The 26,862-nt window shown below is 48.4% G+C and overlaps 5 protein-coding genes, 3 non-coding genes and 1 pseudogene across 9 annotated transcripts; 1 reads left to right on the top strand and 8 right to left on the bottom strand.

Annotated features, from left to right (window-relative positions):
• The first annotated feature begins 33 nt into the window (after window positions 1-33).
• Window positions 34-1,258, top strand: LOC9636856 (uncharacterized endoplasmic reticulum membrane protein YGL010W). The gene is made up of 4 exons (XM_002988367.2): window positions 34-397; window positions 554-616; window positions 679-750; window positions 806-1,258. Exons 1-4 carry the CDS (start codon window positions 41-43, stop codon window positions 917-919), a joined length of 606 nt encoding a protein of 201 aa, XP_002988413.1. The 5' UTR covers window positions 34-40; the 3' UTR covers window positions 920-1,258.
• A 1,539-nt stretch (window positions 1,259-2,797) lies between these two features.
• Window positions 2,798-5,177, bottom strand: LOC112341648. The gene has a single exon (XM_024662168.1). It carries the CDS (start codon window positions 4,790-4,792, stop codon window positions 2,969-2,971), a length of 1,824 nt encoding a protein of 607 aa, XP_024517936.1. The 5' UTR covers window positions 4,793-5,177; the 3' UTR covers window positions 2,798-2,968.
• Window positions 5,178-5,366: 189 nt separating this feature from the next.
• LOC9636855 (probable Ufm1-specific protease) lies at window positions 5,367-8,419 on the bottom strand. Of its 2 annotated transcripts, none has more exons than XM_024662169.1 (15): window positions 8,238-8,419; window positions 7,879-8,184; window positions 7,657-7,823; window positions 7,518-7,605; window positions 7,304-7,470; window positions 7,166-7,250; window positions 6,989-7,105; window positions 6,885-6,929; window positions 6,754-6,830; window positions 6,600-6,688; window positions 6,435-6,546; window positions 6,252-6,354; window positions 5,950-6,192; window positions 5,767-5,893; window positions 5,367-5,720 (listed from the first exon to the last, which is right to left on the bottom strand). In XM_024662169.1, the coding sequence occupies exons 1-13, from the start codon at window positions 8,398-8,400 to the stop codon at window positions 5,963-5,965; spliced, it is 1,749 nt and encodes a 582-aa protein (XP_024517937.1). In that variant the 5' UTR covers window positions 8,401-8,419; the 3' UTR covers window positions 5,367-5,720; window positions 5,767-5,893; window positions 5,950-5,962. The 2 variants fall into 2 exon arrangements, with proteins under 2 accessions (XP_024517937.1, XP_002988361.2); XM_002988315.2 differs by having other exon boundaries at window positions 5,367-5,705.
• Window positions 8,420-8,570: 151 nt separating this feature from the next.
• Window positions 8,571-10,355, bottom strand: LOC112341653 (putative pentatricopeptide repeat-containing protein At5g09950). The gene has a single exon (XM_024662185.1). The coding sequence runs from the start codon at window positions 10,353-10,355 to the stop codon at window positions 8,571-8,573; it is 1,785 nt and encodes a 594-aa protein (XP_024517953.1).
• Window positions 10,356-10,750: 395 nt separating this feature from the next.
• LOC9636854 (protein HOTHEAD) lies at window positions 10,751-12,201 on the bottom strand. The gene is made up of 3 exons (XM_024662184.1): window positions 11,502-12,201; window positions 10,957-11,417; window positions 10,751-10,756 (listed from the first exon to the last, which is right to left on the bottom strand). The coding sequence occupies exons 1-3, from the start codon at window positions 12,199-12,201 to the stop codon at window positions 10,751-10,753; spliced, it is 1,167 nt and encodes a 388-aa protein (XP_024517952.1).
• Window positions 12,202-14,497: 2,296 nt separating this feature from the next.
• LOC112341697 lies at window positions 14,498-14,690 on the bottom strand. Its single transcript, XR_002990644.1, has one exon. It is a non-coding gene; the product is annotated as a U2 spliceosomal RNA (small nuclear RNA).
• Window positions 14,691-15,226: 536 nt separating this feature from the next.
• On the bottom strand, window positions 15,227-15,299 carry TRNAF-GAA. Its single transcript has one exon. It is a non-coding gene; the product is annotated as a tRNA-Phe (tRNA).
• Window positions 15,300-16,895: 1,596 nt separating this feature from the next.
• On the bottom strand, window positions 16,896-19,084 carry LOC9636853 (annotated as a pseudogene).
• Window positions 19,085-26,440: 7,356 nt separating this feature from the next.
• Window positions 26,441-26,633, bottom strand: LOC112341700. The gene has a single exon (XR_002990647.1). It is a non-coding gene; the product is annotated as a U2 spliceosomal RNA (small nuclear RNA).
• Window positions 26,634-26,862: the final 229 nt, after the last annotated feature.

Below are 26,862 nucleotides of genomic sequence, written 5' to 3'. Positions count from 1 at the left end.
TTTGGGTATAAATCTCCGCAAGAGCCCTAAAACTCTAGCGATGGCGAGAGGGATCCTCGATCTGGAGAAGCATTTCGCCTTCTATGGCGCCTATCACAGCAACAGGATCAATGTCGGCATCCACGTCGTGTTCGTGTGGCCGATCCTCTTCACAGCGCTCATTCTAATGGCGCTGGCGTCGCCGAAGCCGCTGATGCCCTTGCCGCTGCCCGCCAAGACGCTGCCGCTCCAGGATTTCATGGTGATCAACTACAGCTTCCTGTTTGCTGGATTCTACGCGCTCTTCTACACGGCGCTGGATAAGCGCGCTGGCTCGCTGGCGGCCGCGATGTGCCTGGCGTGTTGGATTGGGGCCAATGCGGCAGCTCAAAAAATGGGATTTTCTCTTGGATGGAAGGTCAGTTCTTCTTTTCTTCTTTCGATCGATTTCCTGGTCTCCATTTTTTTTTCGTTCTCTGGTTGATCCATTGTTTCTTTGAGATTGGATTTAAATTTTTTTTCTTCTCGCTGGGACTTCGATCATCCAACTTTTTTTCGGTTTTGCTTTGGCCAGGTTGCTGCTGGTGGCCAGATTTTTTGCTGGACTGCGCAGTTCATCGGCCATGGAGTGTTTGAGGTGAGCTATTTTGCGTCCATAGCGATGGTTGGTTTTCTAACGATCTTTGCGAAACAATCCAGCGTCGAGCGCCGGCTCTTTTGGATAATCTCGTCCAAGCGCTGCTCATGGCACCATTCTTCGTCTTGCTCGAGGTGAGAGGAGCTTGTTTCCTGCAGACTTTGCTCACGCATGGCAGGTTTTTTTCAGGTGCTTCATGACGTGTTTGGATACGAACCTTACCCGGGGTTTTACAAGAATGTTCGGAACAAAGTTGGCGCGGAGATTGCGAAATTCAGGTCAGGGAAATCAAAGAAGGTATGATCACGTAAGCAAGCAAAGGTTCTATCTGCATTGTACAGTCCTGCTTATAACATTGATGGGATTTGGAAAAACTAGTTTCTGGCCGATCCAAACGAAGAACTTAAGAGCACTGTTAAGTCAAGCGATTGACGAAGAAAAATGCTCCTCGGCTTGCTCTATCATCAAGGAGTTCACACAGGGCTCTCTGATCAAGTGGCTTGGTTTTGACCTTGAGAAGAGATTTAAAGTGTCCAAACTCACCTTGAGCAGCGGTGGACGCAAACTTGTATTTCAAACCGACTTCTCGAGTGTCAAACTCTCGAGTTTCTATAAGAAAATTGCGTAACTGTGATGATAAGATCCAATGACTATAATCAAACTACCCAATGAGACAATCTCAAAGCTGATGCGAAAACATCCAAATTTGTACGAAATGAAGTTATCACTATGGACACTTCACAAGTTCGTGCCAAATTTTCCACAAGATCCTGGACAGCGCATGAAACTGTGTAACTAGGGAGCGTCCCCACAATTTGGAAAACTCGTTTGCAAACAAATCTGATGATCTCGACCAAACAGTTACGTGATCCTCTTCTTTTCTATGATCTTTTCTACGTAGGTCCACAGATGTAAAAGATTGGCACGGGGAAGTTGCATTGCTCGCAGCGAGAAAGAAAGAACGAGAGAAAGAGGAAAAGGTCGCCTATCCAAATCGATATTAAATATCAAATCCTCCAAAGTTCTCGTTTCCAAGTTTGCGAAGTTGACGCACGCCAAGAACAAAAACCCCTAGAATCCAAACCCTGTACTCGTGTCCATGGCAGCCACAACATGACACACCGCCAGCCAGCTCTTCGTTCGCATGGCCTGATTCACTGCTCCCTTTTGCCACAACACCAAACAAGAAATACCAAAACCCACAATGACAAAAGTAAAATGCCCAAAGGTGGCATTTTGTGGAGCCGAGGCGACCCCTCTAAAATAACTCCCTGGGCATACATGGAATGAAAGAGACGGGCGAGGAAGCCTTTAAAGGTTGACAGAACAGAAGGGCAAAACCCGTGAATATGCCACCGCATATGCCTTTTCCCCCAGCTCACGAAACAAGACTCGCTGGTCATGTGAATTTGCGAAGGGGACAGAGGTCGGTGGATGGTCACCATTACCACCTCCACCACCTTTTCCAGACCATGCAATCAATGCTCTTGGCTATGGCTCCCCGAAAACTCCATAAAAATGCCCACTCGCGGCAAATCCCTCAACCGCAACGTCCATTGATGGATCGATTAATCCGTCGCCAGCGTAATGTTCTTTCGGTCAATTCCGGGATGTAGATGCATTGTCGTCGTCGATCGTAGCGAGGAGCGAGGAGATAGATTTGGAATCAACCACAAGCAACGCGCCACCCAATAACGAAGAAGAAGGCTTCAAAGTTTTTTGTTGGTGTTGCTTGTGGTTGGATCCAAATCTATCTCCTCGCTCCTCACTACGGTCGACGACGACAAGACTTTGAAGCCCTCTTTTTCGTTTTTGGGTGGCGGAGTGGCTGATGGGTTGGTTACCTTGTCCATTTCGTTGCAAATGATCGATGGATCCATTGGTTTTCGATCCAAAGTGTGGTGTTTGATTGACCGGACCGACACCACGATTGAGTTGAACGAACCCCAAGGGAAAAGAACTGGAGTTTTGGTGAGCAAAGATCACGACCAGACAGGCGGGCATTTTGTCCTGGGGACGTACATCAAGCGCATTGATTCTCCTGCGCAGGATCTTACGATGCCACCTAACGATCTGACACTGATGAGTAGGGAAACTGATCGATCCATCCATCGGATTAACAAAATCAAACTCGCCCAAGTCGAGATCACCACCCAACAACACCGATCACACGCACCCATAAGCCATGATCATCACGATCAATCTCGCTTATTTCTCTCAAGAACAATGTACACCGGCCTATCCCCCAATATCAAAACGAAACCCGCTCGCGCTGTCTCTAGCTACTGTATGTGATGGATGACGAACGAATCCACTCGATCTGTGAGTAGTTTTAGTGCGAAACTCTCCACGCTATTGATCCCGATGATCACGATCACCGCTGCTGCTACTTTGTTGGCAATCACTGTACACAGCACTCTCCCGCGGAGACGAGCACAAATCCGCCCCCACGATCCTAGCCAGCTCCCCGCTACTACCTGCCGCCGCCACCAGCACATCGTACCGCGCGGTACCGCCGAGCTCGGGCACCGTACCGCCCGTCACCACCCGGACGACGCCGGCGTCGCCGCCAACGCCGCCGCCGGCATCCACGAAGACCATCTGCTCCACCACCTTGCGCCCCAAAACGTTGACATTCCTCCTCACCACGTAGTTGAGCGCCGCCTGGTCGCCAAACGCGCGGCGGCTGGGCCGCATCATGGCGGCGCGAGCCACCTCCGTGGCCACCGCCTCCGCCAGCACGCGGACCGCCCGCGTCCCGCCCGCCACCACCGCGCTGCTCACCACCGCCCACTCCGCCTTGTCCTCGCGCTCTATCGCCCCCCACACCTGGCGCCCGTACACCTCCTCGATCAGCCCGACCCGCCGCCGCCTCCGCCGGGGCCGGGGTCCGTACGCCCTCTTCCGCTTATCGAGCTGTGGCGGCGCCGCTTCCTCCTCCTCCTCCTCGCCGCTACCGCTGGAGAGAATCTCTCTCGCCGCCGAAGAGCTTCTTCCGGGATTGGCGGTGGCCTCCTCCAGCCACGTCCGATCCTCGGTGACGAGCACTAGCGCGCGGCTGTCCTTGTGGCGCCGTGCGATGGCCAGCAGCGAATCGCCCAGCAAGAACACTCCTTTGGCCTGCGCGATCACCACCTGGCGGTAGCGCTGGTGCTGCCGCGCCATCCCCAGGAGCATCTGGTAGCACAGCCATCGCCGGAGCTGGATGGGCGGGCGATCGATGAAGCCCGAGAGCGTGTCCAGCGGCTCCAGCTCCGCGACGTCGAAGCCCATGATCGATCCCAGCGGCGGGATCCAGTTGCCGGCGCGCCGCTGGATCCATTCCTCGATCTCTTGCTCGCTCAATCCGGGAGTGGAGGAATTCTTGAGCGCTCTAGCCAGTGCCCACTCGGCACGAGCTCGCCCCTCCTCCTCGGCCCTCGCGAAGGCTTCCAGATTCAATGGGCTGAGGCTGGAATTGGAGAGGAGAAGAGATCCTCTCCGGCAGCTCGGACCCAGCGCCATGGATCCATTCGCGATTCTAGAGCTAGTGCTAGCGTTAGAGATCGAGCAGCCACTCTGGAGCAAGAGATTGTTGAAGCTCTCGATCTCCTCTTCCACCACCGCGGCATAGCCGGGAGCTCGCGGATCGCCAGGGAAGAGGAGCACCACGTCGGCCCTGGCGCTCAATCCACTCCGGAGGAGGCTGCGTAGGAAGAGGCGGAGTTCTTGGCTGGGGAGATCCTCCTCGACGTGGGCGATGACGATTTCGCTCATCGATCTGGTGCCCGGCCGGAAGATCGTTCCCATTCCCTGCATCGCCGCTGCCCTGGATTGCTGCCGCGAGGAGGAAGAAGAAGAAGAAGAAGAAGAAGAAGAGAATGGCGATGGCGAGGAAGGGGGGTGATTGAAATTCTTGATTGCGAAGGAAGAATCGAGAGCGCAGACGAGGAAGAAGACGAGGCCGGTGAAGAGGAGCGTGGCGAAGCACAGCGAGATCCCTGTTTGGATTCGCCGATGAAAAGAAGAGCTGGGCTTGCGATTGGCGATGATCTTGGAGGAGGAATCCGGGGCGAGTGTGGAAGAATTGCTGATCGCGGGCTCCCACCACACCCACAAGCTGCCGATGGAAGAGGATTTCTTGGAGAATTTGAGTGCCACACCCATGAGCTCCTCCGTGAAGAGGATTGCCCTCATTCCCCTGTTTTCCTATGTTCTTTCTTCTTGGATCCAAGATTGGCCCCAAAACGCTTCCTTCCACTTCGCGAGATTTGCCCAATCCCGGGAGATCCACTGCTATCGCGCGCCACGATCACCCGAAAAGCAATGTGGGTTGTGGAGGAGCGATAGAAGATCCATCGCCCATCGCCGTCGGGTACACACAAACAGAGTGGCGTCGCCCGATCGATCGCTGCGTGCGCCGGGAATCGAAAATCTCGCAATCAATCGAAGGAGTCGATCGCTATCGAGCAGCGGCAAATCGTCATGGAGGAGAATCCCTCTTCTTGTGGCCAAAGTGGCGATGAGGTCGACCGCCCCTCGCCGTCGCCATAGCCAGGGCTGTTCTAGCGAAGAGCGTACTATACTTTCTCAACAAACAACCAGGCCCCGCGCGGTGCGACGTGGTATGCCATGTGCCCGCTCCAGCGCCACCGCGAGCGGCGGCCGCGGTGGACGCGCGGTGGCCGTCGGCAGAAAATTCGTGCACGTGGCGGTGCCAACACACGGCGCGAATATTCTTTACGAGCCCGCGAGGATCTTTGGCGTGAGATTCTGTTGATAGGCCGTTATTGGATTCCCGTGAAAAGGATTAACAAAATCTAGCGATATAAAACATCATCAAAGATAGAACTTAGGCGATTAAAGTGTTATTGGAATCATGGGTGCTGGAGTGCTAGGTAGAAACTTGGCGATGGATAGAGTGAGCTCGACTCCATCCACTGGAAAAAACCACTCCTCCAAAGTGAGCGAAAAGCTGCGACAGTGACACCAACCTTTGTGTTGTTCTTGCGAGACACATCGTGAAGTTGCGCTTCGAGCAAAAAGTAATATGTTGATAGATGGATGATCTTCGCTGCTCGATCGTGCGCGTGCTCCGCCCGTTCGCTGCCTGGATCGCCCATCACTCAACATCATGTGTGCAATGCGTAGAAAGAAAATTATAAATGTACCTTAAGCCAGTGCTGATCCACGTACTTGTGACTCCGATGTCCACCATTCACGAGCTTCGGCAACAGATAACAAAAAAGATTTAAATGCTTGCTTGTGTTTGATGCGCTCAGGCTCAACTCGGATTTCCTGCGCGAAGATCTCATGCATGAGAATTATAAATACCAGAGCGTACTGGCACTTACCTTTCCTGAAACTTTAGACAGCTTGAGGACGCTGTGGAAGCAGCAGGTTGTAAAACTTGTTGCGCAAGAAAAACTCGCGGCCGGTGTCGCTCACGGCCTTCTTCCAGCCACACCAGCCTCCACTCCGGATGGTCTTGAGGTCCTCTCCGCCCGTGTAGTGAGGATCCAGAATAAGAAAAGCGCTCTCGCCAGTAAATTCGTTGTAATCCACGCCAAGTAATGTATATGCCAGGACTCCACCCCCTGTGTTTAACTTCCTTGGTTATAGAGAGAAAAGATCATATTCTATGCTTGAAGCGTACCGATCATAACTGGAGTGCCTTGCGTGTCGAAATGTGCCGCAAGCTCCCGGCATTTTTCCGGTAAATCTGCTCCAGAACGGACGCTTAGTATCTTCGAAGTCACCTACACAGAAACAAACAAGTCAATGAGAGATTAAGAAAACAACAAAAAAGGAGCCATGCTTTGGAGTAGTGAACACGTACCCCGAGAAGTTTGTCTAGTACAAAGCTTAACTCGATCGCTCCAATCCATTCTTGAGATCCAACAAAAGAAGGCTCCTTGTCTCCTATTTCTACAAGTGTTGCCTGGATCTCTCTGCAAAGTAAAAAGCAAAGAAAGCATTAGTTGCTGACCATTGATGATTACACCTGTGAGAAGGTTCTTTCATAGAAGTGTAATGCTGCAGCCTAAACCACGACATTATAGTCTGCAAGGATCGATATGCGCAGCCCCAGCCCTGGAAAGCAAGCAATCCAAAGTCACGGGAGTTGCAAAGAAAAAAAGCAGATTTTGTTTTTTTACTTTGTCGTCCATTCGATCCTGCAGGTAGTGATAGTACTCGTACGAGCCGTCAATAACACTCACTTCTCCACCAGAAACTATGAATAACAGATGTGAGCTAACATAGAACATAATACAAATTAAGAACTCACTCCCGCAACGAGGAAGACCGAGATGAACATCCAAAAGTCGCTTTCCTGGAAAAATTTAATCCAAGTGCTTACAAGCGCGGACTTGAACACAAGTAAAGCCAGACCATCAATCCTGTTGGAGATGAACTGTGGCCCTCTGATAGTTAATGCATTGGCAACGCGAAAAAGTGGACGATCTAGTGGCAAGCCGAGCCGAGAATGCAATGCTTTCCGGAGGTCAACTACAATAACAACACACACTTTGACAGTGAGTCGATTTGAAGCAAGTAATAAAAGCTCACCAGAGTCACGTTCAAGTTGGTTCTTATCGAAGATGGCTGTTACAGGATGCACGCTAGCGGGAACTTTGAAATGATATGGGCGCAACTACATCGTCCGTGTAAGTAAGCATGGCTCTCTACTCTACTCACGAGTCGTACCTGAAGACTGGTATTCCTTGCTGACAAAGCTTTACCAATGGATTCCAGTTGAATCGTCAGAGCACGAGTGATTGTGTTCATCGCTTTGTGCAAGGCGGAGTTCCTGGAAACTAAGCATAGCACATCCAGGGAAACCGTGGCTGTGTGTAGCAACGTTCCTTCTGCAGCTATGTAAGAAAAATGAGAAGCGGATAAACCAACCGGCACCACTTACAAGGAGTGTAATGAACCACGGGGGCAATCACTTCATCAGTCTGCTTGCTTTGCTGCGTCAAAAGCTTGACAGCCAGAGGATGTGGTATCTGGAAAGAAACCTCATCAGAGTTCTTACAAAATGGTGTTTGAAAGCTTACCGAAGAGTCGAAAAGCGCTGAATCTGGGAACACAGATTGTAGCTCTTCGTTAGCTTGAGAGCGAGCGAGAAAACTTCTCGACGATCCTTCCATAATACATACAGTGGTTGAGCTCGTGAAACTCTCGGCAAGGTCTCTAATTTTCCCATCCAGCTGCTTCTTAAGATCTAATGTCACACAGTTAGAAAAGTAGAAGAGAAAAAAAAAGTCTAGACGAACTACCTGAGGAAGTTCCAGAAGATGTGTAGATCGAAAGGCCAAGCTCGACTTGACAATGAAGAAGCGCTGTGGATTCCCAAAACTCTTTCGCGGAAAAGGAAGATTGCTCGATCGGTTGTAGAGCCTGAGAGAAGAACGTAATGCCATCGCTGGAGCTGGACCGAGTAGCAGCAACAATATCGTTCGATGAGACCAGATTTAACACCTCCCTGATTTTCGTGGCCACAGCACACGCCTTTGCAGCATCCGATCCAACCAGCAATGCTCCAATCACTTCCAGCCCTCCGGGAAGAAGGATCCGCAATTCACCTGGCCAAATTCTCGGATCATCCACCCCGAAATCTCTGTGCCTGGAACCCTACCTTCCTCAGCAGCGTAATCTGGATCGCCATCCTTGTAGCGCAGGCAGCGGATCGAGGAAACGATCGTCCAGGGCATCCACGGGACTCCAATCAGCCACGCCACGCCGGCATTCTCTTGGCTCTGCTTGGCGAGATCGCATAGCACCCTGACCGCGGGCGCCATAGCCACTGCAATTCTAGGGCTCTTTCAGACTTGCTGGGCTTTAAGTTGACTTGCTGACTAGAAAGTTTGACTATCGTTGACTGACAAGAACTTTGCCTAATTCTTGGGAGTTTTTAGCAATATAGCTGAAACAGCACTACTTTCGCGCGATTCTTTGCAATTACAGCTATCTACAAAACGTTCATACTTCTCATCGCTTGGATCTCTTGCCTCTCCTTCCACAGCCCGAGACTTCCATAGATGTTCGCCATAAGAGCGTAGGCCGAGTCTAATCTCCTGTCCAGAGCAATCAAACGCTGAAACGCCATTCTCCCCACCATCGAGTTCTTCCATTTGTGACACCCTGCGAGCACTGTCGTCCAAGTTACCAGCGTCGCCTCAAATGGCATCCTCGCCACCATAGCCACCGCTTCCTCGAGCCTGTTACTTCTGCTGAGAAGATCCACCACGCAGTGGTAGTGATGGATCCCGGGAGCCAGCCCAAACTTTGAGCTCATCTCTTCGAAGTAACGTTTGCCAAGATCGACCAAGCCGGCGTGGCTGCAAGCCGAGAGAAGCGAGGAGAAGATCATCACGTCCGGACGAAGGCCTTTGTCTAGCAGCGCCTGGAAGAGCTCCAGAACTCGTGGAGTGTCTCCCTGCCTGCTATATCCTGCGACCAAGGCCGTCCAGGCCACCATATCCTCCTGCGAGCTTAGCTGGAATGCCTCGAGAGCTTCATCCATGCTTCCACACCTTCCATAGAAATCGACCAGCGTCGCGGCGATGGAGGCCTCTCTTTCCAGTCCAGCGTCCCGGATTTGCTCGTGGATCTCTCGGCCGGTTTCCAGCGCCGCCAAGTTCCCGCACGCCTTGAGAGCCGCCACGAAAGTCCAGGCATCGAGAGGACACCGCTTCTCTTCCACCATGCGCCGGAAGAGCTCCAGAGCGAGCTCGTCTTGGCTGTTGTCGACGCAGCCAAAGATCATGGACGTCCACGAGATGACGTTGCGATCTTGCATGGAGTCGAAAACTCTTTGCGCGTCGGCGATGCTTCCACACTTCGCGTACATGTCGACGAGGGCGCTGGCAACGAAAACGCTGGAGTCACACTTGTTCTCGCAAGCCAAAGAATGGAGAGCCATACCTTTCTCCAAAGAAGCAAGCTTGACAAGCCGGGAGTCGATCTCCTTGGCATGCTCTTTCACTGCGCAGCAGCCGCAAGCCTTGATCGCAGCTAGAAAAGTTCTCGGATTGGGAGCTACTCGTCCCTCGCTCTTCATGGAAACCAGGAGCTGCAGAGCTAGCTCCGGCTCGCCATTGTCCGCCGCTCCCACCATCAATGCGTTCCAAGAAACTTCGTCACGCCGGGGCATCGCGTGGAAAACTTTGGTGGCATCCACCAAGCTCCCACACTTGGCATACGCGTGGATCAAAGCGTTGGCGACGAAGATATCTCTCTCGAATCCACTGCTCCAAGCTTGCCTGTGAATTCTCATCCCTTTTTCCAGCGACTCCACCTTGATTCTTCGATCCATTCCTTCCACTTCCACCCCTGATTCCCTCTCCGAGAGAGACGAGCACGCCTTGATCGCTGCCACAAACGTGGAGGAATCCGGCGAGCAATGCCCCTCGTCTTGCATTGCCAGGAAGAGCTTCAGCGCAATCTCCCCCCAGCCATTCTCCGCATAGCCCAGCACCAGAGAATTCCAGGATACCCTGTCCAGGAATTCCATCGCATCGAAGACCATGCGCGATCTAGCGACGCTGCCACACCTGGAGTACATGCTCACCAGGCTCGATCCCACGAACAGGTCGGAATCCAGGCCGCATTCCACCGCCGCCGCGTGGATCCTCTTGCCCCGCGCTAGATCCTTGCGCTTGGCGCACTCCTTCAATGCCGCGAGAATCTCCGCCCTGTCGCCGCGCCCATCGCGCGCCTGGACCGGCAGCGCATTGCTAGCGCGAGCGATCATAAAGCCCTAAGTCCACAGAGAATATTCGTAACATACTACTACTAAGCCAAGACAATTATATATATCAAACATTATTTAATGAAGAGCACAGAATAAATCACATAAGCAAATTGTGTTGATGCATATGACAGAGTATTAAGTAAGAATAACCAAGTAAAGCATATTGAAATTTAAGCCTGCTTAATCATTTCCAATCCCATGTACCTGCAGAGGCGACTCATAAGTTCAAATCAAACAAGGAAGAATAAAAATGAGAAATAAAATTGTACCTTGCTAGCATCATGAAAGTCGACTGAGGATTCGTCCCTGGAGAGAAATCAAACACGCTGCCATCAAGCACTCGGAGTTTTTCGACCCCAAGAACTCTGTAAGTAGGATCCACCACCTTTCCCACTCTACAGCTACCATGGTAATGATACATGGTTGCCACACTTAGTCGACAATATAGTGCAAGAGTTGTGTTGATGGTTGGCTTCAGTAAAGGATTCTTTCGATTTGGAGCAGCCACAGTGCCACCAGAAGGCATGGGCTGAAGACCAGTAATGAAATGGCTGAAGCTGGAAGTTAGTAAAACTTCTTCAAGTGTGTTGGCTCCACTCACGCACGTCTGCATATCAACAGGGTCTTTCAAGTAGTTAAAGGTGACTTGAGGATTATCATCAGCATTCAGAGTTAAAAGTCGGATCTCTCCACTTGAGCGAGGGTTAGCAACCTTCTGCGTGACCACAACGGTTGGACTGTGCTGTATACCACTTAACGCTTCGAAATACGTTCCAGAAGGATCGATTCCCACACTCTGGATAAGAGAAACTTCAACTGGGGATGGTGAGAGGATGTAGACTCTGGTGGATGGATTGTCAACAATGTTTTTTCCAACCTCGGGTGAATCCACCACCACTTCGATGTTCTTCGCTTGAAGGTGGTCTCTGGGACCAATTCCACTTAGCATCAGCAGCTGAGGAGTGCCTATTGCACCTGCTGTGAGTATCACTTCACTTTTGGATGAATTCCGGAGAAGAATAGCAAACGTTTTCCCGGATAAACGGGCTATGACTTGAACACCTACAGCTCTTGGAGTACCAGAACCTATTTAGAAAAAACGAAAACACATGGGTTTCAAGCAACTTATAAAAATTGAATAATTACCTGAGAAGATGATCTTCTGAACAAGAGCGTTTATCACGACTTGGACGTTGGTCAGATTCGCATAGAGAGGCAGCAAGTTTGATGCAGGCCTCCGAGTTCCATTCTCATCAAAGAGAGTGCCTCCAACCTTCGTTCCTGGAAGATGATCGTAAGTTTCACCATTATCGGGCGTGACACCAGCTTGAAGCAGCGCATTCTTGTAAGCGGTCTGAAAGGGTCCAGTCCGAGGCAGCGACGCTATCCCGTTCTCAAGCCACTCATAAGATGCATTCACTTGAGCGTAGTCATCCAAGCCCACGATCCGGTCGATCTCGGACTTTGGTGCACGAGTCATGAAGCCACCGTTTATAGAGCTTCCTCCCCCAAGGATTCTTGCTCTTGCATTTGGTACCAGATCTGTGGTAAGAAATCCTTGAGAATGAGCTTGATCGAGAATGCTCAATGCAGAATTCTCTTCTCTCATGAACACGGGATTTCCATACGGGGAGTCGCCTCTTTCCAGGAGCAGGACTTTGGAGTTTTGCGACAGAGTTGCTGCTAGTGCACATCCACAAACACCTCCTCCAACAATGATGTACTCATAGCTTTCTGGTGCGAATCTAGCATCTGCTGCTTCTTCAAAAAATGAAAAGTTCAGAGCTAGATTCACAGGAACTGAAAGTAGAGCTAGCACAACTAATGGGAAGAAGTGGCTACGCATGACTTCTTTCTGATTTTCTTAGTAGGTCGCCTAAGTTAATTGAGTTGTTCAACTTAAAATCAGGTAAACCTGATGGATGCTAAGCTAAACTAATGTGATAAAATGTGTTTACTATGATTAAAAATAATCTGTATCTTAACAAACTACTTTACTTCCAAACCAAATCAGCTTGACCATAGCTAGTCTTTGTCTTGTATTGCTCGTAGATCTTCTCGATTGCGCTGAGCTGTTTCTGGACAAAAACTTTGCCAACCTCAAACACATCCCAGAATTCATTTGTGAAACTATAGGAAAACCCCAAATCCTCCAGAATCGCCAGCCTCTCCTTGAGTGGAGAAGCTCCATCATCCAGCAGCTGCCTGACTTGTGACCTCCTGAACGGCGGCTCCAAAGTGTGCACTCGACTTGTAGAGGCTCCGGGAGAAAGCAGCTGGTGCGATAAAGGCCCTGCTTCCACTTCCCTTGGAGCACAATCCAACAAGACTGGTGTGAGGAACAAGCTCTGGAAAACTTGCTCTCCTTGGTTGCACAATCTCATGTCCCATCTGCTGTACTCGGCAAGTTTGTCCCTCAGTTTCGCTGTGCTCAATATGTCTGTATCACCGGCCGCCAAAAGGATTTCTGCTTCCGCGACTGTGGCCAGTGCAGATACCCACTCCATTGAAAGATGTTCAGGCAGAGTCTTCATGACCAAGTATAAGCTCTCTTGATGATCCTGTATGAGCTTGGTCACCTTTGATCCGTAATCCTCGTCTTTGTCCTCCAGCTCGGCTCTTTGCTGTGATATAATCACTGCTCTTACGGCCTGGTGGAGGTCTTCGACTTCCTCCACTTCATCGGTCTCGTTCTTTTTGTCCTCGACCAACCCATAATCAAGCCACTTCAAAGCCACTTCATCGTTGTGGACGCAACCGGAATCTGTGGAATCTACAAGGCGCAACACCAAGTCTTGCAATGTCATGCTGTAGTGCTTGCAATACCTCATGGCCATCAATTGCATGCGCCTTGACAAGCGCAACCCCAGGAGCTCTATAACATCTCTGAAGCACATCAGTGGGGTCGTTCCCAGGGAATGGTATTCACGAGAATCCATTGGGACTTGAAACCCTAAATGATGTTCAAGTTCTCGGACTTGGACTCGATCCACGGACGCGAGAGAGAGAATCCGACGGTACTGTGGACCACGACACGCATCAAACCGGCGACTCTTTGTCCCGGATTTGCTCGTGGATCTCTCGCATCATGCGCCGGAAGAGCTCCAGAGCGAGCTCGTCTTGGCCGTTGTCGACGCATCATAAACTCCCTGCACGTCGCCGATTTCGCGTACATGTCGACGAGGGAAAATGAGCCATGCCTTTCTTCAGAGAAGCCGGGAGTCAATCTCCACAGCCTCCCCTTTCACTGCGCAGCAGCCGCAAGCCTTGATCGCAGCAAGAAAAGTTCTCGGTCGTTGAGCCAGCGGGATTGACAAGTGCTTCCTCTTGTACTCTCGCGGTTGAGAAAGTATGCATATGATTAAAGGGGATAGTCATCGTCATTGTAACTATCATCATCTCCCTCTTGAGTCCTCGGCCTCGCCGTACGCTGTTGCCAAAGCCACAAAAACTTAGAAATGGAAAAAACTAGAGTAGAGATCGATGCTCGAGTTGCATCAGGGGTGCGTTCGATCTTCTGGGGGCGTTTGCTATCTGCACCACGCCGCCGCCGCCGCCTTTCTCGACCCATTCCCAGAGAAGCTCTTTCACTCGAGGCAGCGAAGACACAAATGAACTCCACGTCCAGGCTGAAAACCAGGCACAGCCTCGATCCGCCAGTAACTTCCTCGAGCTGGTGCTCGCAGCCGCAAAAGAAGATCGTCAAGAGGTAGTTGCTGGAGCTGCCTTACGAGAAATCAAAGCTGGAGCACTCCAGCCCCTGGCGGACCACGAGCTGGACGATCACTGTTGCAAACATCCCCTCCGTGTCCCTGTGGAACTTTTGAAGTGCCCTCCAGCCTCGTAGAGCAGCAGCTTGTAGCGCTTCACGTCGAGCTCCGAGCCCAGCGGCCGCCAAGCCATGAACCACAGACGAGAAGAAGCTTGGGGCAGGACATCTTATCTGGAATGCTCGCTTCGACGAGCGTCCTCTCCGAGACCATATGGCGCTTGCTTGGGAATCCATACCTCTCTTAAACCCTAAAACGTGTCCATGCGCGATTCGCCATAATCTTATTTCATGGCGTTTCCTTCAAGAGAACCGATGTTTGTAAGCCACAACAAAGACTAACAATGCTTTTTGAGTTTAAAATTTGGGGGGGTTGGGTTGTGCCAGGCTAAGGCGGTAGTGTAAGGCCAAAGCGACACGTGGAGGGCCGGGTAGCAAGCTACCGGTGGCCCTCCTCCCACAAAAAATTAGGTTAATAGCGTTGGGACACGTGGTCCCATATCAGCTATTAAACTGATAAGAACAGATACTACACTTGATCTTAGCCAAAAGGCCGAGAAAGGTATGAGTTTTCTTTGCCCAGCCCTCTGTTTATATACTCAAGCCCCGGCACGATTATGCGCCTTCGCATGTGGGATAGGGCGCACGCTTACGTGTCGCGCACTCCTTTACCCACGTTGAGCGCCGACGTGTCAAAAATTAGGGTACAGGTGGTTGCCATCTCAGACTTTTATTTTCATCAATTTGATCGTCATAAAAAAATCTTGTTTTATGCTGTTTATATAGGTTTATGATTAGTAAATGAGCTTTTTCCTGGAACCCTAAAGTCTCTTTTTTTTGTTTTACGTTCTAATAAGTTCTTGCAATAGGTGGTGCTTTGGTAAGAAATTGCCAAAGCTTTTCTATTGATCTTGTGTTCCAGCGTGCTCTAGAATAGTTGTCTTTTGATTTTCTTTCTAAAGCTCAAAGCTTTGTAGGTTTTAAATTCACTTTCTTTTTATAAGCTCGGTGTGGAAGCAGTTTAGAAGAAGAAGCTACTTTCCTAGAGCTGGATTCATACTGCTGTAACTTCGATAGAGACAACTACATGCGAAACGAAAAATGCGGTGAACGTGGATCGAACACGCGACCTTCAGATCTTCAGTCTGACGCTCTCCCAACTGAGCTATCCCCGCTTAATTTGACTAATTAATAATATTGATTTGTTCTTAAAAAAAAAAAGGAAATTGAATAACTCACTTAGAAATTTCCTGTGGATGTTACCAACGTGGGAATTCTTTGCAAGTCCTTCCGATAGAGGCTCGGTCAATCCGACGTCTTCCTGTTCGTTCACAGTCAGGAGCAAAGAACCAGACAGAGCTTTCAGGACCTTATAACGATGATACTGATCCACTGCAACATCTCCAGTTGTTCCATCCATTACTTTTCCTGGAGTGTATCTTAAACAGCGCCTTCATACTGAAACGCAAACTTTGCTTGAAGAATGACGAAAAACTCCAAGCTCTACCTGGTATGACGCGGACGATGTTCCAAACACGAAGCCTTTTGGAAAGCTTCTCCTGCTGAGGATCTCATGGCCCTCGACTGCGCTCACAATGAGGAGAAATGCAAAGATTAGTACAATCATTGTTGCTCTCAATCCGGAAACCCCCCAACAATAAGAAGCTCAGAAAGAATGAGCGCTGGAAGAACACCACCTTCTTGGATCAATCGAGACGGACAAAGAGAAGCCCATGAAAATGGAATGCTTGACACTGTTTCTAGAGAGCAAGAAAGAAGCTTGTTTGTTCCTGGAACGCAGAGAAAAAAAGGTCGATTAAAGTAAAACCCTTAACAAAACAAGCTACAACACTTTGATTTGAGCAAAACAAAAGAGAGACTAGCGTTCCAGGAAAATGGGAGAGAGCTCGACGTCTCCTCTCTACGCCCACGCTTGCCGCAGTACTGACGATCAAAGTGACTCCATACAATCAAACAAGTTTTGGAATGCGCCCCTGCATGACGGATGGGGGACAAAGGCGGCGAGATTGGGTAGAAGTGTTTGACCTCTTAAACTGATCACTTTCCACCAGATTCACGGTTATATTTCTTGCAAGTTCTTCAAACACCTAAGCGAAATTTTGATGAACTTTCAGACTTCGCAAGCAGCTCTATGACAATAGAAACAGATCAAGAGCCCTAAAAATATTTCTCTTCTCTCCCGTTATACTAGAGCGGACCCCGTGGAAGATTGAGGGCGATTGACTGCAAACTTGGTTACCTTCTTAATCTTTCAATGCATATCCCATACAAAAAATTTTACAATTCCATTTGCCAGGCTAATAGAATCATTACAAAGTGCAAATCTGGCATTAATTCTACCTAAAGATCAGTTCAGTTCTAGGCAAAAGAACAAGCCAAAGTTGTTCCTCAAAGTTGTTTAACTGCAGATAGCAAGCTTTATTCTTACAACTTGCACTGTGTAGCTGAAAAGACTCCAGATCCCAAGAGTACTTCCTCTGTTCAGCCTTTCGTACGTATATGTTACATATATCACTCTAGTTGTATGCATTTTTGAATCTAGGATAGCTATCCAAATATTAATATCAGCTGCTTTTCTGAACCTTTGCAATTACAAAATTTAAAGAATAGACAAAAAGCTATCTCCATAACTCTACATTTGGAGCCACATTTCTATTTCTATGGTGGTGATGATAGCTAAAAACTAGTAAATCTCTTCACTATCCCGCTTAATCATACTAATTATCATATTAAGTATGATTTGCTAAACGGAAGGGACAAGTTAAACAACTCTTTTATACTGCAATGAATTTACTATACTATACATGGCACCACTACTTTCTCAGGAATTTCTTGTACCACCATGCGGATTTCTTGGGAACTCTTTGCAAGTCCTTCTCATACTCGACGTGGTAAAGGCCGAATTTCACTGACAGTCCTCTCGACCACTCGAAATTATCCAGCAGAGACCACACAAAGTAGCCTCGAACATCGGAGCCATCGCTACACAAGCACGGAGACGATAAAAAAGAGAACATGAGCTTGCCAAGTTAAGAAGCTTACGCAATTGCTGCTCGAAGATTGGAAAGGTAGGCCTTCAAGAAATTCACCCTTGTCGTGTCGTTGAGTACTTCCTTCAATGGAGCTGTCGCATTTGTAACGTCGCTTATTCCTGATAGCGATTTTAGTGAAAGAAACTTTAGCAGCCAAAGCTCACCGTTTTCTGTGATGAAAATCGTTGGATTGTTGTACCGGAGACGAATGTAGTTGAGAAGGCGCCTCATTCCGAATGGAACGATGTAAAATCCATTCACGTTCTGTCCAATTAAACCACCATTCCTCATATCTGCGACCATAATGGGATTCAAGCTTTTGAAGAAAGAGTATGAACTTGTCAAACCTGTAGAGAAAACTCCAGTGTCTTTGAAATAAGCTTGTTGGGAGAACGCTGCTTGTGATAGATTAGAATTACTAGCGTCTGCGTCGTAAAAGCTTGTGTAGTGGTTAATCCCAATGAAGTCATGAGATCCTTTGAGACGTTTGGATTGTTCTTTCGTGAACTTTGGAAGACGGTCGCGAACGCGAGAGCGCATTGTTGCTGGATAGTCCCCGAACATGATTGGATCCAGCATCCTAGAAACATTCTTTGTCAGAAACTCTAGGAGAGCTGGAGCTCTTACCATCCAAGATTGAAGTCCAAGGCTCTCCCAGCTGCAGCTTTATCCTTTGAGGACCTAGAGAAAGGTTCGTGCCATTGCGCATCGAGAGTGATACCGATGATTCCAGCTTGTTTCTCCTGAGAAAAAAATAGAAGCCAGAAAATCCAATCAGGAAATGAAACACGTCTTTGAGACCTGGTATTTTTCTCGGTATATCTTCACTGCGGACGCGTGAGATAAAAGAATATGATGTCCAACAATGTAAGGCTCCACTGAAGAGTTCCCAGCAGAGCAATTGCCAACTTCAGACGAGCATCTTCCAGGAGCAAGCATGCCAAAATTGTAACCAAAGTTACAAACCACATGAGGCTCGTTGAAAGTAATCCAATGCTTGACACGATCTCCAAACGCTCTGAAGCATGCTTCGGCATAAGCTGCATAATCATCCCTGTAAAAATCAAAGCTTTAAGCACAATGGACTCCTCCGAGTTTAGTGAAAACTCACACTATTCTGGAGCTCAGCCATGTCTTGTAGGCATCTTCCAAAGCTTGAGGACTGTCCCAGTGAAACAAAGTTACGTAAGGTTGAATCCCTGTCGAAAAAAGACAAAGAAGATAAAAGTCAAAGAAAAAGAAAGAAAGAAAAATTGATCCTACCTACCTTTCTTGAGAAGTTCATTGATAAGGTTGTTGTAGTAAGCCACACCTTCCTGGTTGATTTTGCCCCTCCCCTCTGCAAGAGCGTTTCAAAGATGCAAGTAGCTGATATGTAGCATACCAGGGAAAATCCGAGACCCAGGAGATGGAAAATCTGTAAGCATCCACGCCCATGTCCACCATCAATCCGACATCTTCCTGTTGGTTCACGGTCAGGAGCGAAAAACCAAACCGGACAGAGTTTTCAGGACCTTATAACGATGATACTGATCCACTGCAACATCTCCAGTTGTTCCATCCATTATTTTTCCTGGAGAAACCGATAAACAAGAGCTATCTAACCCACCAGTCTCTACCTGGAGTGTGAGCATAAACGTCCCAGATGCTTGGACCCCTTCCACCTTCTTTAGCGGCGCCTTCATACTGGAATGCAAACGTTGATTGAGTGTTTGCAGAAGAAAAGAAGAGAAAGACGAAAAACTCAAGCTCCACCTGGTATGCCGCAGACGCTGTTCCAAACACGAAGCCTTTTGGAAAGCTTCTCCTGCTGAGGATCTCATGGCCCTCGACTGCGCGCACAACGAGAAGAAACGCGAAGATTAGTGCAACCATGGTTGTGGAAACCATAGCCAAGCCTCGCAGGAACGCAAGCTCTGTTATTTGTCGTTTTCTACTTCGTCCTGTCCAAGTTCGGGGGAGCAGAAATACTGTAAACAAACATTTGGTTAAGGAAAATGATAATCTTTGAACAAAGTGTGAAGACTAAACTTACGTCGCTCTCGAGGTTCCAGAAGAATGAACACCACATCTTGGATCAACCGAGACGGCCAAATAGAAGTAACGCGTTTCATGGAAATGTAGAGAGCACGAAAGAAGCTTGTTTGTCCCTGGAACGCAGAGAAAAAAAGAGCTGAATAGAAAAGCTTTGGCAATTGCCTTCCAAAGCAATTGAGAATCTTTAAACAAGACTAAACTTTCGTAGCTCTTTCAGAAAGAATGAGCGCTGGACGAGAGAAGTAACACGTTTCATGGAAAAGGAACTATTTCTAGAGAAAGAAACTTGTTTGTCCCTGGAACAGAGAGAAAGAGCGATTAACTCGTGAGAAAACTTTGGCAATTGCTTACCAAAGAATTGAGAATCCAAACTGTGAAGACGAAAGTTTCGTGGCAGAGAAAGAAAGATCGATCAACTCCTGGAGTGGCAATTGCTTACCAAAGCAAAATAATCTATATCTTAACTTAACAAACTAGCTTGACCATAGCTAGTGTTTGTCTTGTATTACTCATAGATCTTCTCAAGTGCGCTGAGCTGTTTCTGGTCAAAAACTTTGCCAACCTCAAACACATCCTAGAGTTCATTTGTGAAACTATAGGAAAACCCCAAATCCTCCAGAATCGCCAGCCTCTCCTTGAGTGGAGAAGCTCCATCATGCAGCAGCTGCCTGACTTGTGATCTCCTGAACGGCGGCTCCAAAGTGTGCACTCGACTTATAGAGGCTCCAGGAGAAAGCAGCTGGTGCGATAAAGGCCAGGCTTCCACTTCGCTTGGGGCACCATCCAGCAAGAATGGTATGAGGAACAAGCTCTGGAAAACTTGCTCTCCTTGGTTGCACAATCTCATGTCCCATCTGCTGTACTCGGCAAGTTTGTCCCTCAGTTTCGCTGTGCTCACTGCTCAATATGTCTGTATCACCGGCCGCCAAAAGGATTTCTGCTTCCGCGACTGTGGCAAGTGCAGATACCCACTGCATTGAAAGATGTTCAGGCAGAGTCTTGACCAAGTATAGGCTGTCTTGATGATCCTGTTTGATCCGTAATCCTCGTCTTTGTCCTCCAGCTCGGCTCTTTGCTGTGATATAATCACTGCTCTTACGGCCTCGTGGAGGTCTTCAACTTCCTCCACTTCATCGGTCGCGTTCTTTTTGACCTCGACCAACACATAATTAAGCCACGTCAAAGCCACTTCATCGTTGTGGAAATCTGTGGAATCTACAAGTCGCAACACCAAGTCTTGCAATGTCATGCTGTAGTGCTTGCAATACCTCATGGCCATCAATTGCATGCGCCTTGACAAACGCAACTCCAGGAGCTCTATAACATCTCTGAAGCACATCAGTGGGGTCGTTCCCAGGGAATGGTATGCACGAGAATCCATTGGGACTTGAAACCCTAAATGATGTTTCGATCCACGGACGCGAGAGAGAGAATCCGACGTGGTATTGTGGACCACGACACGCATCAAACGAGCCATTGCGGCGACTCTTTGTCCCGGATTTGCTCGTGGATCTCTCGCACCATGCGCCGGAAGAGCTCCAGAGCGAGCTCGTCTTGGCCGTTGTCGATGCAGCCAAAGATCATAAACTCCCTGCGTGTCACTGATTTTGCATACATGTTGACGAGTGAAAACGCTGGAGTGAGCCATACCTTTCTTCAGAGAAGCCGGGAGTTGATCTAGAAAGAAAAGCGGAGCAAGAACAACGGATTTCACTTCAACACACACACCTTGATTCATATATGGCTGTACATATATACAACTTCAATCAAATCGGAAATCACCAGAGATCTGATCACGATTTGGACTGCTTGTCGTGTTCATCATTATTCCTACACTCCCCCTTCAAGCTGAGGGTGCTTGACACTCCAAGTTGATTCCTCAGCTTGATGAATGTGAGCTCCGAAAGTGGCTTGGTTAGAAGGTCTGCCAACTGATATTGTGAAGGAACATATTCCAGGTGAAGATCTCCGGCTGCTACATGTTCGCGAATGAAGTGATGTTGCACGTCTATATGTTTCGTACAAGCATGAAACACAGGATTCTTTGACATGGCGATTGCACTTCTGCTGTCGCAATGCAGAATGGTCACATTTGATTACTGTTGATTGAGTTCTCCAAGTAATCAACGAAGCCAGATGATCTCCCTTGCTGCTGTACTGGCAGCTATGTATTCTACTTATGCACTGGAAAGAGCAACTGTCGTTTGCTTCTTGCTTCCCCATGAAACTGGAGCACCAGCAATTATGCAGCAAATTCCGGAGGCTGAATGTCGTGTATCCAAGTTGCCAGCCCAATCTGCATCGCAGTAAGCTTGAAGAACAAATTTGGATTGACCTGAGCATTTGTAAACCAGTCCATGAGCAGCTGTTCCTTTCAAATACCTCAAAACTCTCTTCGCCATCTGCCAATGATAACAACTCGGAGACTGCATGTATTGGCTGAGGAGACCAACGGCAAAGGAGATGTCAGGGCGAGTCATGTTGGCGAGGTAGAGTAGTCCTCCAACAAGCGATCGGTAGACTGAGGGCTGATCAAATAAATCATCCATCTTGCTTGTGAACTTGATGCCAGTGACGACTGGTGTAGCCACGGATTTGCAACTTGTCATGTTGAACTGGTTGAGAAGCTTCTTCACATATTGGCGCTGTGTGAGGGTGATTGTCCTGTCTGCTTCATCCCTGTCAACTTCCATCCCTAACAGCTGCCACACAGCTCCTAAGTCCTTCATCACAAACCTGTTCATAAGCTTGATCTTCACATCCTTCAAAACAGTGTCATTGTTGCTGACAATCAAACAGTCGTCCACATAAACTGCTCTCACAACAAAGTGATCACCCTGCTGAAGAAGATATAGATTTCCATCGCTGTTCAACCTCTGCATACCGAGATCCATAAGAAAAGAATCCAAACATTCATACCACTGACGGGAAGCCTGCTTAAGGCCATAAAGAGCCTTGCAAAGCTTGCAGACAAGTTCGGAGCACTGTAATCCAAAAAACTCAAAGCCTAGGGGTTGCCGCATAAATATCTCCTCCTTCAAGTTCCCATTAAGGAAGGCTGTTTTTACGTCCATGTGATGTGCGCACAAACCAAACTCCGCTGTAAAAGTTATAAGCATTCTGATACTTGTCTGCTTCACAATTGGTGAGAACGTCTCATCAAAATCCACTCCAGGAACTTGTGAATATCCTTGAGCAACAAGTCTTGCTTTGTAACGCTATACCGATCCATCAAGATTTCTGTGAAGTTTGAACACCCAGCGTGATCCAACAACTTCACGTCCTTCAGGAGCTTCCACCAAGTCATAAGTCTGGTTCTCATCAAGAAAATTCAACTCATCTTGCATTGCTGAAATCTACTTATCTGCATCAGGAGCTTAAATCGCTTGCTCAAAGTTGACTGGTTCAAAAGCTATTTCTGTTGCTGCAAAAGACCATTGCTTGGGATGAGGTGCTCTGCTTGATCATCTAGATGATGTCCGCCCATAGTTCTCCACATTGAATGGTAGATGACGTGTGAGCCTGTCGACTTCTCCAGTTCGTGCACGATGAGCAACATCGCCCTGTTCTTCAGAAAGAAAAGATCCAGAGACTGGTGTTGGATGATTGTTTGCTAAAGGAGATGAGGGATAGATGATTGTCAGATCATCGTCATCTTCATCACCATCTTCAACGCCATCCCAACTCCATTCTTCCGGAGTCTAGTTCATGTTTTGATCTGAGCTTCCTTCTTCTTGAACATGATCTTTGTAGATTGTTCTTTCATCAAAACGAACATCAGTGCTTACAAAAATTTGATGATTACCAGGCTGGTACAGGCGATATCCTTTTAAATTGGAATCGTATCCAACAAGAAAGGCCAGCTTGCTTCTGCTCTCCAACTTGCTGAGATGCTCATCCACCCTTTTTGCAAAGCTTAAACAACCAAAACGCTTGAGATGCACCACCGATTGTCTTTGACCAGTCCAAAGCTCTTCTGGGATCTTGTTGGGATTGCGAGAATGAGGGAGAAGGTTTTGAACATGCACAGTTGATCTGACTGCTTCAGCCCAGAGGAATTTTGGTAGTCCTGATTCTTGAAGGAAGCACCGAACTACGTTCATGATTGTCCTATTCTTGCGCTCAGAGACTCCATTCTGTTGAGGGGTATGAGAGCAAGAGCACTGATGAAGAATTCCTCGTTCAGCACAGAACTGCTGAAAGGACTTGTTGACGTATTCCCCTCCTGAATCAGTATGTAAACAACCAACCCTCTGACTAGTTTTCACTTCGGCTTCTACTATGAATTGCTTGAATTTGCTGAAGACTTCATCTTTGTGACGAAGAAAGAAGACGTCCGTGTGCCTGGAGAAATCATCTGTAAATGTCACAAAATACTTCGTGCCATTCGAGCAAACAGTCGCATGGGTCCACAAACATCTGAGTGAATGAGCTGCAAGGGACGAGTGCTTTTGATCACAACAGGTTTGAAAGTACGACGGGTTTGCTTGCCAAGAATGCAAGTGTGACATTTTGCTAAACTTTGAAGAACGTGGTCGTTGAAGCCATCCACAAGCTCCTGCTTCTGCATATGCCTGATGAGAGGGGGATTGGCATGTGCAAGTCGAGAATGCCAGAGAGAACTATCTGCAGTTATGCATATCTCAGGAGCATTCAATTTTTCTCCAAAAGCTATCTCCTTCTCAAACAGGTTACCACATCTGGGAAAATGTAGTAATGGACGGCCATTTGCAAGAACTTGACATTGATGTTTGGAGAAATTCACATCCAGACCTTCATCCGTAAGCCTGGCTACAGAAACCAAATTCTTCACTATCTTTGGAACATACCATGCATTCTTCAAGAGCAAAGACTTTCTTCCCAGTGGAACTCGCACATCCCTAGTTGCATAAACAAATAAAATGCTTCCATCTCCCACACGAATGCACTTCCCTTTTGCAGCACGCAACTGCACAAAGTTTGACCCGCTTTGCATCAGGTGTCTCTCTGAACCTGAATCGATGGTCAGTTTTTCAGAAACATTTGGAACTGCTACCTCAGATGATGCCGCAAGTTCCTGTGTTTCCCCTTCCTGAGCATTTGCTGCGAGCCCTATGTTCATGCGCTGCAGCCAAGCTGCAACTGGGCAATCCTTGGAGTAGTGTCCTGGCATCCCACAAGTCCAACATTCCTGTTTGTTTTTGCCCACAAAACAATCCCAAACTACTGCTTCTTTACCAGAATTCCCTGAATTCTGCTGCTGCTGCGGATTTCTCCTAAACCCGTGACCTCTGCCTCATCCTCCTCTTCCGTGGCCTCCTCTGCCTCGATGATTTCCAGCCCACAGAGCTGAATCAGTCCCTGATTGATTGATTGATTGATGCAGAAGCATTTGATGTAGACTGTGAGATCAAAACATGGGAAGGCCTCTGATCAAAGTCCACAATCAAACCTCTCGCAGCCAGCTCCGAGCATAAAGTTTGCTCAGCTTGTTCAAAGTTGAGCGACATCATGCGAACGGTAGGGATGAAAGAACTAAAAGATGAATCTTGCATGGCCTCGCAAAGTGCCAGAACTTTCTTGCTTTCGTTGAACGCTGCTGGACTGCCTTCAAGCTCCATCCACAGATCTTGCATCTCGGCGAGGAACTCTTCAAAGTTCTCGCCTGGATGAAAACGGGTCTCACGAATGCAAGTCTCGACCATGCTAATCTTGGAGAGGGAAAGAACAGCATACTTGTTGTGGAGATGAGCCCAGATCTCAGAAGCACACTTATGACGCAAACGCATCATAAGGGCATCTGCAAGCTTAGAAAGAATCAATCCTTTTGCTCGAGATTCCTTCTTCTCCAGCACAGCTTATTCCCCTGGATCAAGCTGTTGTCGAGCTGCTGCAACAGAGGCACGAATTGCCTCTTCATCCACGACTTCTCCTTCCACCAAAGTTGAAGCTCCCGATGCAGCAAGGGCTCGCCGCGTACGAGCATCTGCAGCGATTGTCGGTGGTGAAACGATTTCCCAGAGTTCTTCCATCTGCAGCACGCGCATCATTTTCTCGGACCAGGTGTTGAACCCTCTCCTCCCATCAAAGGCATGAAGCAAGATCAATCCAACTTTGCTGCAGCTCATGATGTGAGGCACAAAGAAAGGAGAAGAAAGAGTTCAGAAACTAAGCTCCGATACCAAGAAAGAAAAGCGGAGCAAGAACAACGAATTTCACTTCAACACACACACCTTGATTCATATATGGCTGTATATATATACAACTTCAATCAAATCGGAAATCACTAGAGATCTGATCACGATTCGGACTGCTTGTCGTGTTCATCATTATTCCTACAGATCTCCACAGCCTCCCCTCTGCACAGCAGCCGCAAGCCTTGATCGCAGCGAGAAAAGTTCTCGGTCGTGGCCCTTGAGCCCGGCAAACGAGAGGCTAGTCTTGGTGAGCCAGCGGGATCGCCAAGTGCTACTCCTCGCGGTTGAGAAAGTATGCATATGAGTCATCGTCATCGTAGCTATCATCATCTTCCTCTTGAGTCCTCGGCCTCGCCGCACGCTATTGCCAAAGCCACAAACGCTTAGAAATGGAAAAAACTAGAGTAGAGATCGATGCTTACCGTGGCGAGTTGCATCAGGGGTGCGTTCGATCTTCTGGGCGCGTTTGCTCTCTGCACCACGCCGCCGCCGCCTTTCTCGACCCATTCCCAGAGAAGCTCTTTCACCGAAGACACAAATGAACTCCACGTCCAGGCACAGCCTCGATCCGCCAGTAACTTCCTCGAGCTGGTGCTCGCAGCCGCAAAAGAAGATAGTCAAGAGGTAGTTGCTGGAGCTGCGCGGACCGCGAGCTGGACGATCACTGTTGCAAACATCCCAGCTTCCTTCTCCGTGTGGAACTTTTGAAGTGTCCTCCAGCCTCGTAGAGCAGCAGCTTGTAGCGCTTCACGTCGAGCTCCAGAGCTCTGGGAGCCCCATGGCGAGCTCAGCGGCCGCCAAGCTATGAACCACAGACGAGAAGAAGCTTGGGTCAGGACATCTTATCTGGAATGCTCGCCTCGACGAGCGTCCTCTCCGAGACCATATGGCGCTTGCTGGCAAACCGACTTGGCCCATGGGAATCCAGCCCTCAAATGTGATGCGCGTTTCGCCATAGTTTTATTTCAGGGCGTTTCCTTTCAAGAGAACCGGTGTTCGTAAGCCACAACAAAGACTAATAATGCTTCTTGAGTTTAAAATTTGGGGGGGTTGGGTTGTGCCAGGCTAAGGCGATAGTGTAAGACCAAAGCGACACGTGGAGGACCGGGTAGCAAGCTACCGGTGGCCCCCCTCCCACAAAAAATTAGGTTAATAGCGTTGGGACACGTGGTCCCATATCAGCTATTAAACTGATAAGAACAGATACTACACTTGATCTTAGCCAAAAGGCCGAGAAAGGTATGAGTTTCCTATGCCCAGCCCTCTCTTTATATACTCAAGCCCCGGCACGATTCTGCGCCTTCGCATGTGGGATAGGGCGCACGCTTACGTGTCGCGCACTACGTGTCAAAAATTAGGGTACAGGTGGTTGCCATCTCAGACTTTTATTTTCATCAATTTGATCGTCATAAAAAATTCTTGTTTTATGCTGTTTATATAGGTTTATGATTAGTAAATGAGCTTTTTCCTGG

Source organism: Selaginella moellendorffii, unplaced genomic scaffold (genome assembly GCF_000143415.4).
Source record: "Selaginella moellendorffii unplaced genomic scaffold, v1.0 SELMOscaffold_88, whole genome shotgun sequence".
Taxonomy (NCBI): Eukaryota; Viridiplantae; Streptophyta; class Lycopodiopsida; order Selaginellales; family Selaginellaceae; genus Selaginella; species Selaginella moellendorffii.
Note: the sequence above shows the minus strand (reverse complement) of the source record. Positions and strands in the feature narration are given on the sequence as shown.

Bases quoted from the DNA above. Each gene is read 5' to 3' on its own strand.
- LOC9636856 (XM_002988367.2), top strand. From the start codon at position 41: ATGGCGAGAGGGATCCTCGATCTGGAGAAGCATTTCGCCTTCTATGGC. The intron at 398-553 runs GTCAGTTCTTCT...TGCTTTGGCCAG, and splicing joins GATTTTCTCTTGGATGGAAG to GTTGCTGCTGGTGGCCAGAT. The intron at 617-678 runs GTGAGCTATTTT...GAAACAATCCAG, and splicing joins TCGGCCATGGAGTGTTTGAG to CGTCGAGCGCCGGCTCTTTT.
- LOC112341648 (XM_024662168.1), bottom strand. From the start codon at position 4,792: ATGAGGGCAATCCTCTTCACGGAGGAGCTCATGGGTGTGGCACTCAAA.
- LOC9636855 (XM_024662169.1), bottom strand. From the start codon at position 8,400: ATGGCGCCCGCGGTCAGGGTGCTATGCGATCTCGCCAAGCAGAGCCAA. The intron at 8,185-8,237 runs GTAGGGTTCCAG...GAATTTGGCCAG, and splicing joins AGATTACGCTGCTGAGGAAG to GTGAATTGCGGATCCTTCTT. The intron at 6,547-6,599 runs GTGTAATCATCA...TTTACTTTGCAG, and splicing joins ATGAAAGAACCTTCTCACAG to AGAGATCCAGGCAACACTTG.
- LOC112341653 (XM_024662185.1), bottom strand. From the start codon at position 10,355: ATGATCGCTCGCGCTAGCAATGCGCTGCCGGTCCAGGCGCGCGATGGG.
- LOC9636854 (XM_024662184.1), bottom strand. From the start codon at position 12,201: ATGCGTAGCCACTTCTTCCCATTAGTTGTGCTAGCTCTACTTTCAGTT. The intron at 11,418-11,501 runs GTAATTATTCAA...CAAGAGCTGTAG, and splicing joins TCAGAAGATCATCTTCTCAG to GTGTTCAAGTCATAGCCCGT.